General features: G+C 41.0%; 1 protein-coding gene and 1 pseudogene across 1 annotated transcript in view; one reads left to right on the top strand and one right to left on the bottom strand.

Moving 5' to 3' along the window:
- Window positions 1-16,495, bottom strand: part of Luc7l3 (LUC7 like 3 pre-mRNA splicing factor) — a 39,448-nt gene extending 22,953 nt beyond the window's left edge. The window contains 2 exon segments of the mRNA XM_087202545.1: window positions 347-413; window positions 16,032-16,495. Of these exon segments, the coding sequence (XP_087058671.1) occupies window positions 347-413; window positions 16,032-16,130 (166 nt within the window). The 5' untranslated portion in view covers window positions 16,131-16,495.
- LOC147821023 (V-type proton ATPase subunit G 1 pseudogene) lies at window positions 1,612-1,964 on the top strand (annotated as a pseudogene).
- Window positions 16,496-18,470: the final 1,975 nt, after the last annotated feature.

Below are 18,470 nucleotides of genomic sequence, written 5' to 3' on the forward strand. Positions count from 1 at the left end.
ATGTTTAATCAAGCCACAATGTTTACACATTCAATAATTAGAAAATATTCCCCCCAAAACCCTTCAAATTATATATATATTTTTTAAATCATAAATTTGAAGCCAGGTGTGGCAGCCCACATCTGTAATCCCAGGATTCTGGAAAGCTGAGGCAAAAGGATTATGCAAGTTCTAACCCCATCTAGGCAATTTGGGCTCTATCTCAAATTTTAAAAACATTTTAAAGGTGGGGATTGTAGCTCAGTGCAAAAATCCTGGGTTTAACTCTCAGGGCCAGATACATAGGCAGAGAGAGAGAGAGAGATAGAGATGGGGGGGGGGAAGAGGAGACAGAAAATTCACTTACCAAGATCAGAACGAGTATTTGTGAATAATTCCGCAGGACAAAAACCACAGAGATAATATTTACAGACCTAGTGAAAAAAAAAAACACACAAAAAACCTTAATTTTTAAATTGTTGTTTTAAAACCATATTTAAGAGGAGTGCCAGATAATATTTTCCTATTTTTTTTTTTTTGGTACCAGGGATCGAACTCGGGTCCCTGTGCTTGCGCAGCAGGCAGCGAAACCACTGAGCTAAATTCCCCAGCCTATTTTCCTATTTCTTAAGACGTTCATATTGTGAAAGCCAGGGCTTTCACACTGAGCTACACCCCTAGCCCTTTCGATTTTTCATTTAGAGACAGAGTCTCACTAAATTGTTAAATTGTCCAGACTGGGTCCAAACTTGCAAATCCTCCTGCCTCAGCCTGCCAGAATGCTGGGATTAGAGGCATGCACCACCACACCCAATGATAGTCATCTTTCGATCAAATATAAGAACAACTTCACTTGCTGAACTGCATTAAATCAGTGACTTTCACAGTCCTAAATTTCAGTAGAAGATGTGCAGGGTTGGCAGAAGTGTCAGTATTTTTTATGTCCTGTTCTCTCTTGCTTCCTAGTCACCCTCCCCAAATCAACAAAAAATATATTTTTCATAACCCATACTGTTATTCTAACTTTCTTGGTAACTGCACGTTTACTAGGTACAGTGTGAGATTCCAAGATGTACACAATGTGTAATGATTCTCATTTTAATTCTTTAATAAACTAGGCCCTATTTGCAGATTAGGACTAAAGAATCATTGTCTAAAAGATAAAATTCATTTAAAGCAATTTGGTTCCATGTTTTCTGCTTAAAAGAGCCTGTCTATAAATGTGTACTTTCATATATACCAATCCTTCACCAAATGATTTTTGGTAGGGAGTGTTATAGGGAAAACACCATTAACATGAAACCAACTGTTGTTTTTGGTACTGGAGATTGAACTCAGGACCTTACACTTGCAAGGCAAGGGCAGTACCACTGTGCTAAATCCCTGGGCCGAAACCAACTTTTAATTCTCTCCTATTGGTACTTTTTAAACTTTCAGACACATCCCAAAACTGCTCTATCCCATATTTAACTCTGTAACATTGCAAACCAAACCACACTAATCAGAATTCCAAAATAAACCCTCTTCCTTCACATAAAACATCACTGTTACTAAGTGGGTTATCAATGCACAACCTGACTTATGAAAGAAAAGGTAGTGTTAAATTTAAAAGTGAGGTGAGCTGCAGCAGTCATGGCCAGACAGACACAGGGAATCCAGCAGCTGCTACAGGCCAAGAAGCAGGCCTCGGAGGTGTCCGAGGCCCCCAAGCAAAAGAACCAGAGGCTGAAGCAGGCCAAAGAAGCAGCTCAGGCTGAAATTGAAACAGTACCGCCTGCAGAGGGAGAAAGTTCAAGGCCAAGGAAGCTGCGGCCTTAGGATCCCACAGCAGCTACAGCAGTGAAGTGGAGGAGGAGACCCAGGAGAAGATGGCCATCCTGCAGACCTACTTCCAGCAGAATGGGGAAGAAGTCCTGGATAACCTCTTGGACTTTGGCTGCAACATCCAGCCAGAAATCCATGAAAACTACCGCATCAATGGATAGAAGAAAGAAGCGCCTGTTCTGTGGATTAGCATTGTAGGGCTCTCATGGAATATGAAGCTTTAGCAAAGTTGATTTCTGTTCTTATGAAATGCATTAAATTATTTCTTATGTTGTATAATAGTTCTCCCTTCACTTTTTGGAGTAGCATATCTAGCTTCTTTGGACAAACTTAGTACTTTCTCCAAAGATTTCATCTCATATTTCTTAGAAATTTAATGAGTATATGTCTGGTTTCCTATGCCTTTTAGCTCTAGCAATAACTATATCAATGTTGACTTTTTCATTCTTAGATTTAGTAAGAAAAAGAAAAAACAGTTCTTTAAAGAAAGGAAGGGATTAAATAACTTCTTCCCCCTTACACTTTCTTGAAGGTCAGGGGCTTTATCTATGAAAAAGCAGTAAATAATTATTTGTAACTTGCATGATGCAGCAGCCAGCCTTAAAGCAGTATACTTTGAGGAAGGATTAGAACAGCGAATACTAGTATATTTGCTTGTGGTACACTTAGTTTATCTTAACTAAAATTACTAGATGAGCCGGGTGTGGTGGTGCACCCCTGTAATCCTAGCAATCGGGAGAGACTGAGGCAGGAGGATCACGAGTTTGAGATCAGCTTGGGCTACATAGTAAGATCCGGGCCTGCCTGGACTACATAGTGAGACCTTGTTTCAAATCAAAACAAAACAAAACAAAAAAATTTACTAGGTGATAGGACTCAAGAACTTGTTACTTATTAGTTGGTGTGCTGATAATCATTTACAAGTAAAAGTAAAGACTTGTCATGCAAAATAAAAAAATTTAAAAAAGTGAAACCAAGTACAGTGGCTCACACCTGCTATGACTGGAGGCTGAGGCAGGAGGAATTCAAGTTTAAGGCCAGCCAAGGCAACTTAGCAAGACATGGCTCAAAGTAAAAAAATAAAAAGGGGCTAGGAGTGTGGCTCAATAGCACAAGTGCTTTCCTGCCATGCATGAGCCTCTGGTTCAGTCACTAGTGCCAAAATGGGGGTGGGGTGGGTTAAAAAAGATTATGTATTTTGGATAGTCAATACTTTTAATTTTTTTTCTGAAATTCCAAACTTCATGAGATGTTTTTAAATCCTACATACTTTTCTCTAATTACTAAACTGTCTTTTAACCTCACACTTTAGCCTGTCACAATACAGCACCAAAACCAATACTCAAAATATTTTTAAATTAAAATTTAAAAGCTGGATGTGGTAGTCCATCTGTAATTCTAGCTACCTGAAAGGCAGGAGCAAAAGATCACTGGAGTCTAAGAGGTGGAGACTAACTTGGGTAGCATCCCAAAACCTCATCTCAAAACAAAACAAAAAATTATTTGGGCTGGGGATTTAGCTCAGTGGCACCATGCCTGCCTCACAAGCGCAAGGTCCTGAGTTCGATCCCTGGTACCAAAAAACAAAAACCTACAAAAAACAAAAAAATTTTAAGAATTCCTTGGGGCAAAAAAAAGAAAAGAAAATACAAGTAAAAAATAGAAATATAGCTTTTGCAAATAAGGAGGGGAAGAGGGGTTAAACGGAAGGGAATGGTAAAAAGATATATCATATGCAGGTAAAAATTGCCTACGATGAATATGATCATTATGTATATCTAAAATGTACCAATAACATTTCTTAAATAGAAAGGAAAAGAAAAATTCCTTAGAGTCAGGCACAGTGGCACATACCTGTAATCCCGACATTCTGAGTGCTAGGATTACAGTCGTGGGCCACCAAGCCCAGCAAATCTCAAGAATTTCTAGGAAGTCATATAATTCTTTTTGGTAATGAACTTTCAGTATAATACTGAAACATGTGAAAAAGAAGTACAGGGTATGAAATAGCTGAGCAAGTGAAACAGGTCTGTGCTTAGTAAGGCAACATGGGGTAGTTTCAGTTTTGTTCATCACCTAGGAACTACAGAACCATAAACAATTCTGCCTTGGTTTCCTTTTATTTTTATTTTTTTGGTTTTTTAGACAGGGTGTCACTATGTAGCCTAGGCTGGCCTCGAACTCATAGTGACCCTCTTGCCTCAGCCTCACAAGTGCTGGGATTGAGCATACCTGTGTATGCTCACACCTGGCTGGTTTCCTCATATTAATAAAAGAATCAATAAATATCACATAGTGGGTTTGTGTAAATTAAACTTTTTTATGTTTGTTACACTGGGAGAAAAGTATGAATTAGTCTGATTTTTAAAATACTACCAGGCTAGGGATTTAGCTCAGTGACGCCCCACCTGCCTCCCAAGCACAAAGTCCTGAGTTCATCCCTGGTACCAGAAAATCAAAACAAAGAAAAACTACCAGTTAGCTGGGTGTGGTAGTTCAAGGCCAGCCTGGACTACATAATGAGTTCAAGGTCAGCCTGAACTACATAAGTGAGACTCTATCTCAAAAAATAAACAAATAAGTAAAATAAAATAAAATACTACTAGCTAATTTTTAAAGTATTTTTAAGTGCTACACTGACAAAGTAAGAGGACTACATGTTAACCAAGAACTAATTCAGTTCAATCATCAGTCTAATCATCCCATTTAAGAGGAGGAAGTAAGATCAACTACATGACCTGTCCTGAGGGCATCCAGCTATTCAGAAAATTCTCACTAGAATCCATTTTCCCAGTCTGGTTCCATGTGCTCTTTTTACTCTTCAATTCTCCTTAAGATACTGCTTTCCGTTTAATGGCACATCAAAATTATTTCTCTATCCAATAAATTCTAGCCACGCAGACTGCTTCTTTAAAGTCTCCCAAGGGACTGGTGAGTTTTTAACTAAAAATATTAAAAGGGCCAGACATCGTGGCCCATGCCTATAACCCTCACTATTCAGGAGGTCGAGGCAGGAGGACCAAGAGCTAGCCTAGATAACTGAGCCAGACTGTCTCAAAATAAAAAATAAAAAGAGCTGGGGCTGGGGATTTAGCTCAGTGGTTCCGCCACCTGCCTCGCAAGCACAAGGACCAGAGTTCGATCCCCGGTACCCAAAAAAAATTTAAAAAATAAAAACAGCTGGATTATAGCTCAGTGGCAACTGTTTAACATGAGCAAGGCCCTGGGCTCAATTCTTACTACCTCAAAAAATAAAAGGATATAGAAAAACTGGTAGTACATAAGTGCTCCAAAATAAGTTATTAGCATTGATAATAAAAATAAATCCACAAAACTAGTATCTTTCCTTGGGATATAATTATGGCAACCACTTGTATTTTAAGATGAGACTGAGTGTGTTCAGGGTGGTATGGCCATAGACACTCACATTTTAAGATACTAGCCATTTGCATTTAATAGTAATCCCTAAGAGACATAAACCTTTAATATAAATTAATACTTAAGTCTTTTACTCAATGATTCTTTATTAAATGTCCACTAGACCTAGCAACCAGATAACCAAAGACTACGAGAAACAAAGGGACAGAGGATAGATGGGGGCAGGGGGTGTCTGACAACAAAAATGTCCTTAACACAAGTATGACGTATCCTCTTAATATATTTAAAGCAACACCAGGGACCAGAAGAGTTCAATCTCATCAACAGATTTTTTTTTTTTTTTTTGAGACAGGGTCTCACTATAGTTCAGGCTGGCTTCAAATTCAGTGATCTTCCTGCCTCACCATCTGAGTGCTGGGATTACAGGTGCACACCACTACACCCAGCCTCACCAACAGTTTAAACTAGCTGTTAAGAAATGCAGAAATACATGTGAGTAGAAAATTTTAATGGCAAGTTTCCATCCTCTTAAACTATCAAAAAATTAAAATATTTGGATGTGGTGGGCCACACCTGTAATCTCAAGTACCTGAGAGACTAATGTAGGAAGATTCCAAGTTCAGGGACAACCTGTGTGACTTAGCCAGAGCCTCTCTCAAAATTAAAAAATAAAAAGGGCTGGAAGATGCAGCTCAGTGTTCCCTGGGTTCAAGCCCCAGCACTGTAAAATAAATAATTTTTAAAAGTTACCTGGCATTATAATGATGAGAAAAGAACACTCCCAACAATACTAGAAGGCTGAGGGACAATTTGGTAGCACCCACCAAAATGTAAAATGTGCATTTTTTTAAACCAGGTGTGTTGGCACATGCCTGTAATCCCAACACTCTGGGATGCTGAGGCAAGAGAGTGCAAGTTCTATCCCCGTCTGGGCAATTTAGCAAGACACCATCTCAAAAATAAAAATGATAAATGCAATGCCAATTGAAATTCCAACGATATACTTCACAGAACTAGAGACAACAATCCAGAAATTCATTTGGAACCAGAAGAGACCTAGAACAGCAAAAGCAATTCTAAGCAACAGAGATATGGCAAGGGGTATCACAATCCCCAACTTGAAACTATACTACAAAGCTACTGTGATAAAAACAGCATGGTACTGGCAAAGAAACAGACCCGAGGGTCAGTGGAATAGATTAGAAGATGCAGAAACAACTCCAGACATACTCAGCCACCTCATCTTTGACAAAGGAGCCAAGCACCATCATTGGAGGAAAGATAGCCTATTTAATAAATGGTGTTGGAGGGCCAGGGATTTAGCTCAGTGGTTCCACCACCTGCCTCAAAGTGCAAGGTCCCAAGTTCAATCCCCAGTACCACCAAAAAAACCCCCAACCAAATAAATGGTGTTGGAAAAACTGGATTTCAACCTGCCAAAGATTAAAACTAGACCCATAACTATCAGCATTCACTAAATTAAGATCAAAGTGGATTAAAGGTCTAAATATTAAGACAGAAACACTAAACTTGATGTAAGTCAAGTTAGGTAGAACTCTTGAAGACGTTGGCATAGGAAAAGACTTTATGAACAAAACCTCAGTAGCACAGGAACTAGCACAAAGAATCAACAACTGAAACACATGGGAACGATGACTTCCCTGGCAGGGCGGAGTCAGCCGTGACTTTTAAAGCATGTAAGCCACTTGTACAACAACTTACCAAACGCTCAATAGGAGCAATTATTCTGAAATGTGGAAATGAGTGAAACAAAACCATGAGTCAAAAAAAAAAAAAAAAAAAAAGAATCAACAACTGGGATCTATCTCATCTTATTAAAAAGCTTCTGCACTGCAAGAGAAACCACCAACAGAGCTAATAGATAACCTACAATGTGGGAAAAAATTTTTACCAGCTGTACCTCAAAGGACTACTATCTAGAAAATAAAAAGAACTGAGAAAAATCAGACCCCCCAAATTCAAAGACTCAATTCAAAAATGGGCATCTGAAATGAACAGACATTTCTCCAAGAAGTAAAAGCAGCAAATAAATATATGAAAAAATGTTCAATATCACTGGTCATTCTACAGATGCAGATGAAAACAAAACTGAGATTCCTCCTCACCCCAGAAAGAATGGCTGCTATCAAGAAATCAACCAATAACAAAAATGCTGGTGGGGGTGTGGGAAGAAAGGAACCCTTCGCCATTGTTGGTGGGAGTGCAGGCTGGTGTAACCATTGTGGAAATCAGCATGGAGATAAGTCAAAGAACTAGGACTAGAGGTCCCAGCTATTCCCCTGCTGGATATCTTCCCAAAAGAATTAAAAGAATAGGGCCGGGGATTTAGCTCAGTGCTTCCGCCACCTGCCCCGCCAGTTCAAGGACCTGAGTTCGATCCCTGGTTCCAAAAAAAAAAAAAAGAATTAAAAGAATCATACCACAGTGATATATGTACACCCATGTTTATAGCGGCACAGTTCATAATAGCTAAAGCTTGGAAACAGCCCAAATGCCCATCCACTGGAAACTGGATAAAGAAGACATGGTTTTTTAATACAATGGAGTACTACTCAGCCATAAAGAATGATAAACTAGAGACATTTATAGCTAAATGGATGCATACTGAGGCAATCCTCTTAAGTGAAATAAATATGACACACTGAATAGTAAATACCGAATAGTTTCTCTAGTGCGAGAAACTGAAAGTGTAACTAAGGGTTAAAATGATTAAAACGAATAACTGAAAATTTGAAATAGGTAGAAAAGGTCCAAAGGGGTAGGGGTGATGGGAGGGGAACGGGAAAGGAAAGAAGGGAAAGGAAAAATTATGAGAAAAGAAAAAAAAATGGAAATGAAATCTATGTAAATAGGGAAGGGGGGGGTGAAGGTTGCACAGGTAATGGGGAAAAAATAAGAACCAAGATATATCATGTATAGGTACAAGCACCCAATGATAAATGTAAATGTATTGTATACCTAAAATATACCAATAAAAGAATTTAAGAAAAATAAAAAATAAAAATGAGACTGGAGATGTAGGCCAGTGCAAAGGCCCTGGATTCAACCTCCACTACTTGGTGGGTGAAATGCATTTCTCTAACTTAGTCATTATCTAGCTGGGAACCTATTCTAAAAGTGCTGTGCACACACATACACATCTATAACATACACATACGTGTATGCACACACACAAGAAAATTCAGTTTTAAAAAGGTGTGGGGGGCTGGGGATTTAGCTCAGTGGTTTTGTTGCCTGCTGTGCAAGGGCAAGGACCCGAGTTCGATCCCCAGTACCAAAAAAAAAAAAAAAAAAAGTGAGGGAATAGATTTAGCTCAGTGGCACCACGCCTGCCTTGCAAGCACAAGGTCCCGAGTTTGATCCCCAGTATCTCCCTTACCAAAAAAAAAAACAACAAAAAAAACCCCCAACAACAAGAACATTCATTGCAGCTTGCCTGGCAATGGCAACAGCATTAGACAGTTAACATACTCAACAGGAAACAGTTAAATAAATAAAATAGATTCATATGTGCCAACAAGTTGGCTAAATTATTAGGAATTGTCTGGAAACATATATACCAACTTTTAAATTGTTTTAAGGAGAAATCTGGCAGCTGAAAAGAAGCAGGTCTGAACTTTTAGTGGGTGGGTACTGGGGATCAAACTTGGGACCTTGCACTTGCAAGGCAGGCGTGGCACCACTGAACTAAATCCCAGGCCCTAGTGTGAATCTTTTATAGCAAGCCCACTTACTTTTATAATCATGCGTCTAAACTCAGAGGAAAAAACACAAAAATAGTGCAAGCAACTGCCTAATACATTCATAGACTCAAATCCCTCAAACAGAGAACATCATTCAATGTAAGGAAGACATGTTTTTGAGGACTTAAGCTAAATATTCAACTGGGAAAATGCTGGCCAGGCACATCTTTACAAAAAAGTCCTTTCCTTCCACACTTATCATTCACAAACATAGGTATCATTACAGTATTCCTGGTCATCAATTTCTTCCAATCACAAAAGTACACTACGAGCCTCTTAATGATTTCTATCTTTTTATACCTACTTGAATCCAACAGTAAGCAATATAAGCCTCCCTAGAGCTTATAAAGTATTTAACTCTGAGTCAGGTCTGGGAGGACTACTAGGCAATTTAGCAACTTAGTGAGACCTTGTCTCAAAATAATAAAAATCAGGCTGGAGATGTAGCTTAATGTGAAGGCACTGGGTTTAGTTCCCAATACTGCAGATAGATGAAAAATGAATAACTGAATGAAAGATAAACAAACAAACATCTTTAACAGTTTCTATTATTGTCAAATTGCTTTCCCAAAAATCACCTTGGGGGAGGGGGGTCAGTTGAATGCATACTGTTTCTCACCCAACTGGTCAGCTAAATTCTGTACCAATAACAAAGACTTCAGGGGCCAGGGATTTACCTGCCCGGAAAGCAGATGGTCCTGAGTTTGATCTCCATACCAAAAAAAAAAAAAGGTTCTGCATAACAAAGACTTCAAGGGTATAAATCATACAAAAATGTCTTTACAGGCACCTATGAATATAGATTCCTAGCTAAAATACTGCTGGGTGCTTTATATAACAATTTTAAGTACTCTAAAGTTACTATTAACATTAGACAGGTATTTGGCTCCATCAAATACCAAGTTTCACATTTTTTTCCATTGCTGGGAACAAGTCCAGGGACTCGTGCATAAGCTCACACACTATCTCGGAGCTTACACTCAGCCTCTCAGGTTCCATTTTATTAAGCAAGTCATAAAGATAGTGAATTTATTCAATATCCATATCTAATCATCTGAATACTGACAAAATAACTCATGTTGGCAACAATCAATCTGCTATCTCATGACAGGAACTTAATAAAAGAATTCTAAATACCAACACCAATTACTACTATACATTTTAAGTCAGTGAAAAAATATTATAGCAATATCTCAATTGTCACACGGGGCTGCCAGATGTACCTCAGTGGTAGAGCACTTCCCTAGGATGCACAAAAGCCTGGGTTCAATCCCCTGAATAAATAACCAACCAAAAATACCAAGAAATTTTACTAATGAAAAAAAGAAAAGAAAGCTAAGCGTGGTTACATACATCTGCAATCTGAAAAGGCTGAAGTAGGAAGATCGTGAGTTCAAGGCCAACCTGAGTAACACAGAGACCCTGTCTCAAAAACAGAACAAGCCAGGGCCGGGGAATTAGCTCAGTGGTTCTGCTCCCTGCCTCAAAAGTTCAAGGTCCCGAGTTCAATCCCCAGTACCAAAAAAAAAAAAAAAAAAAAAAAGGAAGCCAGGCAAGGTGGTGCACACCTGTAATTCCATCACTTGGAAGGCTGAGGCAGAAAGATCACCCAAAGTTCAAGGCCAGCCTGGGCTACATAGTAATTTCAAAACCAGCCTGAACTACACAGTGAGACCCTGTCTCAAAAAACAAAACAAATCACAAAAACCAAAGTATTTTAAAAGGATAGGGGCTGCAGCTCAGCGGTAGATGTATGAGACCTTAGGTTTTATCCCTAGTAAGATGTAGAGGGGTAGGGTGTCGATTCTCTCTAGAAGCAAATGTTTTCCTTTTGGCTAAAAGCTGAAAATGTTTTTTTTAAAGACACCCCAAAGAGAACACTTTTAATAAAACAATTTATGTTCAGCCCCTGAAAGCATAATTTTGTTTCAGCTATACCATGATCATGCTTCGTAGTCATTTATTTTCACATCTTCATTACATATGCCTTTGCATCACTCTTGTCTATTTATCACCTACACAAACTTTTTGGTAAAATATCGGTTTTCCACAGCAGCCACACAGTAAGCACCTCTCTGCCTCTTAGAATCCTTCCTTCAACTGTTCTGGAATGAAGTCCAAACTTTTAACAAGGCTTATTCTTATTTTTTTAAAGTGCTCAAAATCAGATTCCTGCCTATCTCTTTACTCTCCTCCACCCAACAAAAACAAGAGATCCAGCTGTAACATCTACAATTTCCCAAATTCACTGCTCATTTTCAGCCCTTTCTTGCTGTCTTTTGGGCTAATTCTTCCCAATCCTTTAGTTTCCAGTACATAAGGGCCACTTTATTAGAGATGCTCCTTGTGAATATGTACTGACCCAGTCTGGGTTAGGTGCTCCTATTCAGTGGGCTCTCTGTACCACCTTATATACTTTTCCTCACTGTGGTAGTTGTTACTATTTTGCTACTAGCACTACTACCACTATTATTATTTCACAATGCACCACTGACTACACCCCTATCCCTACTGTGGTACTTACACTGTACTATGAAAGTATATTTACTCCACACACACATTTTCTAAAGCAGCCAAACAAATACTTAGGAAATATCTTAGTATTTTCACTGTAATAATATCATGGTTATGTTTTATAAAGTCCTCCCTCATATTTTAGAAGCATATAATGTTTTTACTGAAGAGGTTGAAATGACAAAATTGCTTCAATAATGGAGGGGCTAAGGGACACAGAAGAAATAATTTAGCCATGTGTAGGCACTGTTGAATTGCTTGGAGTACATGGTGAGTTCATTATACTAGTCACTAATTATGTATGCTTTTAAAAAGAGTGAACGGCAATTATATAACAGAGGAACTGCTGGTAACTCAGAGAAGCCAACACTTACCATGTATCATAGACTAAGGCAGAAAATACTGTATTTACTTATTTTTGGTTTTTTGAGACAGTCTCACTATGTAGTTCAGGCTGGCCTCCAACTCACGGTGATCCTCCTGCCTGACTCCCAAGTACTGGGATTACAGGCCTGTGCCACCACACCCAGCAAATATCATATTTCTGGGGGGTTTTTTGGAGGGGGATGGTGGTACCAGGGATCGAACTCGGGTCCTTGAGCTTGCACAGCAGGCGGCGAAACCACTGAGCTAAATCCCTGGCCCAATACCATATTTCTGAAAGAACATTTTGGCGACTCTAAATTAAAATTATTTAGTAGCCGGATGTGGTGGTGTAGGTCTGTAATCCAGGCACTCTGGGAGGCTGAGGCAGGGAAATTGCATGTTTTGAGCCCAATCTGAGCAATTTAGTGACTTAAAATAAGTCTCAAAAAATTAGGGCCGGGGATTTCAGATTATTATTAGAATTAGTTTAGTCAACAAGTTCCTTTCAGGTTGAAATTCAGAATGTAAAAACCTCAATGTGAGCTACAAAATTCCTGTTATATTAAAGCTACTAAAAGCTCCAGACTAGACTTTGCAATTCTGTCCTCTACTAATATGGCTTCTAATGCTTTCTGTGGCACTGAAATCATCCCATGTGAACCCTAACTACGAAAAGGCTTTTCTCCTTACTGTTCATTTAAAACACCAACCAAAAGCAGCTGAGAACTGTTTAAGGCCAAAATAACAATAAGCTCAAACAAATGCAAAATACAGCCAAAGAAGGTAAAGTGTGTCAACCTTGAAATAGTATTAAAGCTGGTTTGACTTTAGCTGACAGAAACTTTGCACTAACCCCAAGATTTTCTAGAATTCAATCTTCATGGTAGATAAGGTTAATGATTTGCAGCACAGATGCATCCTTCACTTAAAACAGAGCTGCTGCTAGGTGTGGTGGCACACACCTGTAGTCCCAGCACTCGGGAGGCTGAGACAGGAGGATAGTCGTGAGTTTGAGGCCAGCCTGAGCTATAGAATGAGACCTTGACTCAAAACAAACAGGGGCTGGGGATTTAGCTCAGTGCTTCCACCGCCTGCCTCGCAAGCAGAAGAACTCGAGTTCGATCCCTGGTACCCCCCCAAAAGTAACTTCAAAACAAACAAATACTGAACTGCAAAGAACCCCACGTGTTCACACATCATTGTGAAGGGTGTAAAAAGAATAGTTTTAGAACTATTACCACCCAACTAATACCAATTAATTATGCACAATCCTCCCCCTAAACTTTAGAATCAGACTCTGGGGCCTGAAGTACAGAAATCTACATTTAATACAAATTACACAGGTCAAATAAAACTATGCAGGGGCCACTTTTAACAGTAAAGTTCCCACTGTGACTATTAAGTATCTATAGGTGCTATGGAAACTGAAATTTTAATAATACCCAGTTGCTTCCTTCTTTTGGTATTTACTCAACCCCACTTCAAAGGAATCAAAACAAAAGGATTCCACCATCTGAAGCACCACCCATCTGTTGTTAAGTGTAGCAGAGAAAAATTTCCAGATAGAACAGGAATGCAAAAATATTTTGAAACATTAGGCTACAATGATGGTGAATCCTTCACAACACTGGCTGGGTTTGTCCATCCCTCCAGAATTAATGCCAACAGTCAACAGCATGAGAACATGCAAATGACCTGGAAATAGTAGCAAGTGTTTCCCTAGCTTTATTATACCGACAGTGATTCCACTACAGTATTTATAAAGGCCACCTGCTTTGTTCCTCCACCACACTCCCAAACCACCCTTCTACCTGCAGACAGGAATCTGAAACATCAGTAACTGATTTGAAATCTGGGAATCTACAATAAAATGCAATCTGCCATTAAAGCTATGAGATATTTTGGTGACAAACACTAGAAATTAAAATCACTAAAAACATTAAAACTGAAAGGCCCTGTCCTGACAAGGTGGCCAGGCTTGTAATCCCAGCACTTGGGAGGATGAGTCAGGATTGCTTCGAGTTTCAAGCCAACCAGGGCTATGCAGTGAGTTTAAGGCCAGCATGAACTACGTAGCAAGACCCTGTCTCAAAAAACACAACAAAAAACTGAAAGGGATCAGATTAGTACTGAGATGACATGAAATTTAAATTACTCTTCTTGGAACCTCACCATTTGCAAAGTCATAAATACATCACATATACTGCAATGTATCAATAAACCACCACTTGAGTTTCTTCACATGTTCGAAATTGGTGGCATGAAGACAGAACACTGGTCCAGTTAAAGAACCACTAAATTAAAAAACTACTTCTTTGACAAGTATCCTATTTGCACATCAGCTGAATGCTCTTCTATCTTGCAAAGGCTAGATTAAAGTGGTTAAATAAAAAAAAAAGTTGGGCCAGGCATAAACCTGCAATCCCAGCACTCTCAAGGCTGATGCAGGAGGATTGCCACGAGTTTGAGGTCAGCTTGGGCTACATAGTAAATTCAAGGACAGCTTGAACTATATAGGGAGACCCTGTCTCCAAAAAATAAATAGTTTGATAAAAGTTATTTCACTGTTGCAAAGCCTAGAAACGAAACCAGCAAGATAAACAACAAAGTTACTTTTAGACCTATACAGTGACAGATGTGGGGGAGACTATTCCCCCCTAAAAATAAAATAACCCACTGTGCAACTCTCTTAAAAGGTTCACACCTGGAAATCAATGACAAATGCGTGAATGAGTTATCAAATACCCCACATAATAAATCCTACCGGGCTGGGGATTTAGCTCAGTGGTTCCGGCGCCTGCCTCGAAAGCACAAGGTCCCGAGTTTGATCCCCGGTACCAAAAACAAAACAAAACAAAACAATAAATCCTACCAAAAGAAGACTTTGAAATCAGGGGCCACACAACTTCAACCTAACACTTTTCTTTTTTTTGGTACCGGGGATGGAACTCAGGACCTTGCGCTCGCAAGGCAGGCGGCAGAAGCACTGAGCTAAATCCCCCGGCAACACTTATTTTTTTAAGATAATGGACTCACCAACAAGTTGATAGCACCAACTTGTTTTCCAGCACTGCAAAGGAGAAATTTTCCCCTATCCAAAGCCTATGTTTAAAAAGAGTAGCTGGGTGTGGTGGCCGATGCCTGTAATCCCAGCACTCGGGAGGCTGAGGCAGGAGGATCGCTGTGAGTTCGAGGCCAGCCTGGGCTACATAGTGAGTTCAGGGCCAGCCTGAACTACAAAGGGAGACCCTGCCTCAAAAAAAAAAAAGAAAAGAAAAAAGAGTAAGCAACTCCCATTTTTAAAAAGCCTATCAGCTGAGCTACTAGTAGCCTCACAATTTAACAATTGGCTTAAAATCACGTTTAATTACAAACGCAAAGTAACTAAGTTCTGTATCTATTCTTCAGGTTAAGATTCAAAATAAACTTTACAATGCATGCTCTAAACGATATCAAAATACTTGAATGACAATAGCTGCAGGTAGCCAGGGTCATAGAATGGTGGAAAGTGAACAGGACTACAAAGATGAGGTTTAGTTTCGCCGACTGCTTGTAAGAGACGTGGGGCGAACCCCTCAAGTCTTCCCTACGAATCCGAGTTACATTCACCCTGTCTCATACATAGGAGTAAGAGGATCGAAGGAGTTTTATGTGTAAGAAAAAGCCCTGATAACTGCCTACCTGAGGGACTTATTGGATCTGCCAAGAAATATTTGGACATCATCACAGTAAACCCCACCGAGTTACTACCCCCGTTGCATTTCTACTTTTCCCAAGAAGCGTCGAAATTGGATCACTGCTAAGCTATCACGCTTTTTAAACCACTACTCCTGTTTAGAAATCTGTCTCCGATGAGCCCAAGCCAAATAACGGAAGAATGTGCCCTTCTCCCTCGTTCACGAGGTGAAAACGCGGAGCCGCTAGATGCAATCAAAGGCACCCATCGCTCCTTTCCCGCCTCGTCGAGGTGCATTTCAACCTTACCGAGGGCTCTCCTGAGCTTCCTCCATCGTGGAACGACAAACCGCCCGCACCCCGGGCGCAGGCGCGACCCTCCCTCCGGGGCCACCCGGTCACACGTTCGACCTGGTGAGCCCCAGCCCAGCCCAGTCCGGCCCGGCCCAGGCCGCGCTGTTCCGCCCGACCCCCCCCCCCACCTCGGGCGCCCGGGCTCCCGGGCTCAGGCCCAAGGCCCGCGGGACTTACGCTCTCGTGGTCCCACCGCACGTTGCTGCGCTTCTCATCCGGAGCTAGGTTTCGGTCCCGGCCCATTAATTCATCTAACAATTGAGCGGCCGAAATCATGGTGCTGACTTCGGGCGGCTGTTCCCACCAGCCCTGACACCCGCCAACGAAAACCCCGGCGACACAGTCGCCAACCCCTTCGGCCCTCTCTCAGGCCGAAGAGCCTTCACCACAGAGGAGCCGACGAGACAAAATGGCCGCCGCACGGGCGCCTTCCCAGCATGCCGTGCTGCCGCGGGGACACGCCCAGGCCCGGGAGGCGCGGGCTGCCCCCCTTCGGCAGCGCGGGGGGCGGGGCCTCCAGGTCTGGCCCGGACTCCGCCCCTGTCCCGGGCCGCGCCTCTGGGCTGGTTGCTGGGGCGCCGGGTCTTCCTGGGCTTTTTCCACAGGCACCTGAGCCTTGGAGCGCGACACTGCCCGGAAGTGGGGAAAAGACCTTCACGTGGTGCCTACGGGGCGTTTTCCCGGGGCGGAAATGGGGTCAGCCCGCTGATTCCTTGTGCCGACTCCATTTTCCTGGTCCCTCTGCCTGGCTTTGTCCATAGCCCATGGATCCCGGGGTGGGAAATCAAGGGACAAGCCCACGTGGGGTGTGGGGCTTCGGTCCTAAGGCCTCCCAGGCTGGAGGTTTTCAAAAATTGTTCTTTTTTTTCTTCCACAAATATCCGAGTACTTAGCATGTACTGAGTACTGTGCTTGAAGCTAAACTCAGAACTTTGAGACGGGGCCCTTGCTCCCTGGATCTTTCGTTTTAGCGACGGAGACAATCGCTAAAGAAATAAAGCCGCAAACTGGTGCAACCACTGTGGAAATCAGTGTAGAGATTGCTAAAAAAACTAGGATTAGAGGTTCCAGCTGACCCTGGTATTCCCCTGCTGGGTATGTTCCCGAAAGAATTAAAAACATCATACCACATCGACATATGCGCACCCATGTTTATAGCAGTACAGTTTGTAATAGCTAAATTTTGGAAACAGCCCAAAAGCCCCTCAACTGGCGAGTGGATAAAGATTTTTTTAAAAATAAAATGGAGTATTACTCAGCCATAAAGAAAAATAAACGAGACATTTATAGCTAAATGGATGCACCTTGAGGCCATACTCATAAGTGAAATAAATAGGACACACATGTGTAAATACCAAATCATTCCTCTGGTGTGAGAAACAGTGTAAATGAGGACCAAAATGTATAATAGATATTGTGAAATAGGAAAAAAATGGTCAAAGGGGAAGGGGAACTGGAGGGGGTGGGGGACAGGGGAAAGGAAAGAAGGGCAAAAAATACTTGAAAGTAAGGAGGAAAAAAGTGGAAACAGCTTACATACATAGGAGAGGGAGGGGTTGAAGGGAGGGCAGGGGAATGAGAAAAAATAAGAATCAAGATATATCATGTAAAAAAACAAAAGATGTATCATGTGCAGGTACAAATTCTCAATGATGAATGTAATCATAAGGTACACCTAAATGTACTGATAAACTCAATTAAAAAATAAAAGCCACAAAAATGTGAGTACAGCCACGGATTTAGCTCAGTGGCACTGCGCCTGCCTGGAAAGTACAAGGTCCTGAGTTCAATCGCCAATACCAAAAAAAAAATCAGTACAACCCAGGCTTGGTGACACACCCCTGTAATCCCACCATTGGGGAGGCTGAGGCAAGGGGATCACCATGAGTTCAAGGCCAGCTTGGACCTCATAAGGAAACTCTGTCTTTAAAAAAAGAAGGGGGCTGGAGATTTAGCTCAGTGGTTCCGCTATCTGCCTTGCAAGCACAAGGTCCTGAGTTTGATCCCCAGTACCAAAAAAATAAATAAAAGAAGAAAAAGGTGAATGTTTAAATTTTTAAAATGGATCACAGGAAAAGACATTTTAAAATGTATCACCATGAATCCCGATCAGAGTACTCCCTTTTACTTCAAACACTTAGCCCGTGGTTTATGCCATTTTCTGGAGAAATTCTGAAAGCCCTCATTCCTAAGTGTGCCTAGTTGTTCTGCTGTGGCTGCCTTGATGTCCCGATGGTGTTTACCTTTCATGTTCATTTTGAATTTCGGGAAAAGCCAGAAGTCACACAGTGCCAGATCAGGTGAATAAGGTGGATGAGGACGCACTGTAATTGTTTTAGGAGCCTGCTTGTCTGTTGGATGGCACTCTCCGCAGCATTCACTATATTTTTCATCACACCTGGTAAAGACACGAAAGAGGACTTCCAGAACTGCTTAAGAAAGTGGCAAGAGCCATAGGATGACTGTGTTCAAAGTGAGGGGAAGTATAGTAAGGGGGTTCATGGCAGTGTATCTTTTTTAAAAATTGAAACATTCACTGTATATTTCAGTCATTCCTTGCAGTAGAGATAGTAGGGTCTGGAAATGTAGCTCTGTAGTTAGACCATTTACCTAGCA

The sequence above is a fragment of the Heterocephalus glaber genome, unplaced genomic scaffold (assembly GCF_053883595.1).
Source record: "Heterocephalus glaber isolate CG9 unplaced genomic scaffold, H.glaber_assembly_v1.0 deba00001773, whole genome shotgun sequence".
NCBI lineage: Eukaryota > Metazoa > Chordata > Mammalia > Rodentia > Bathyergidae > Heterocephalus > Heterocephalus glaber.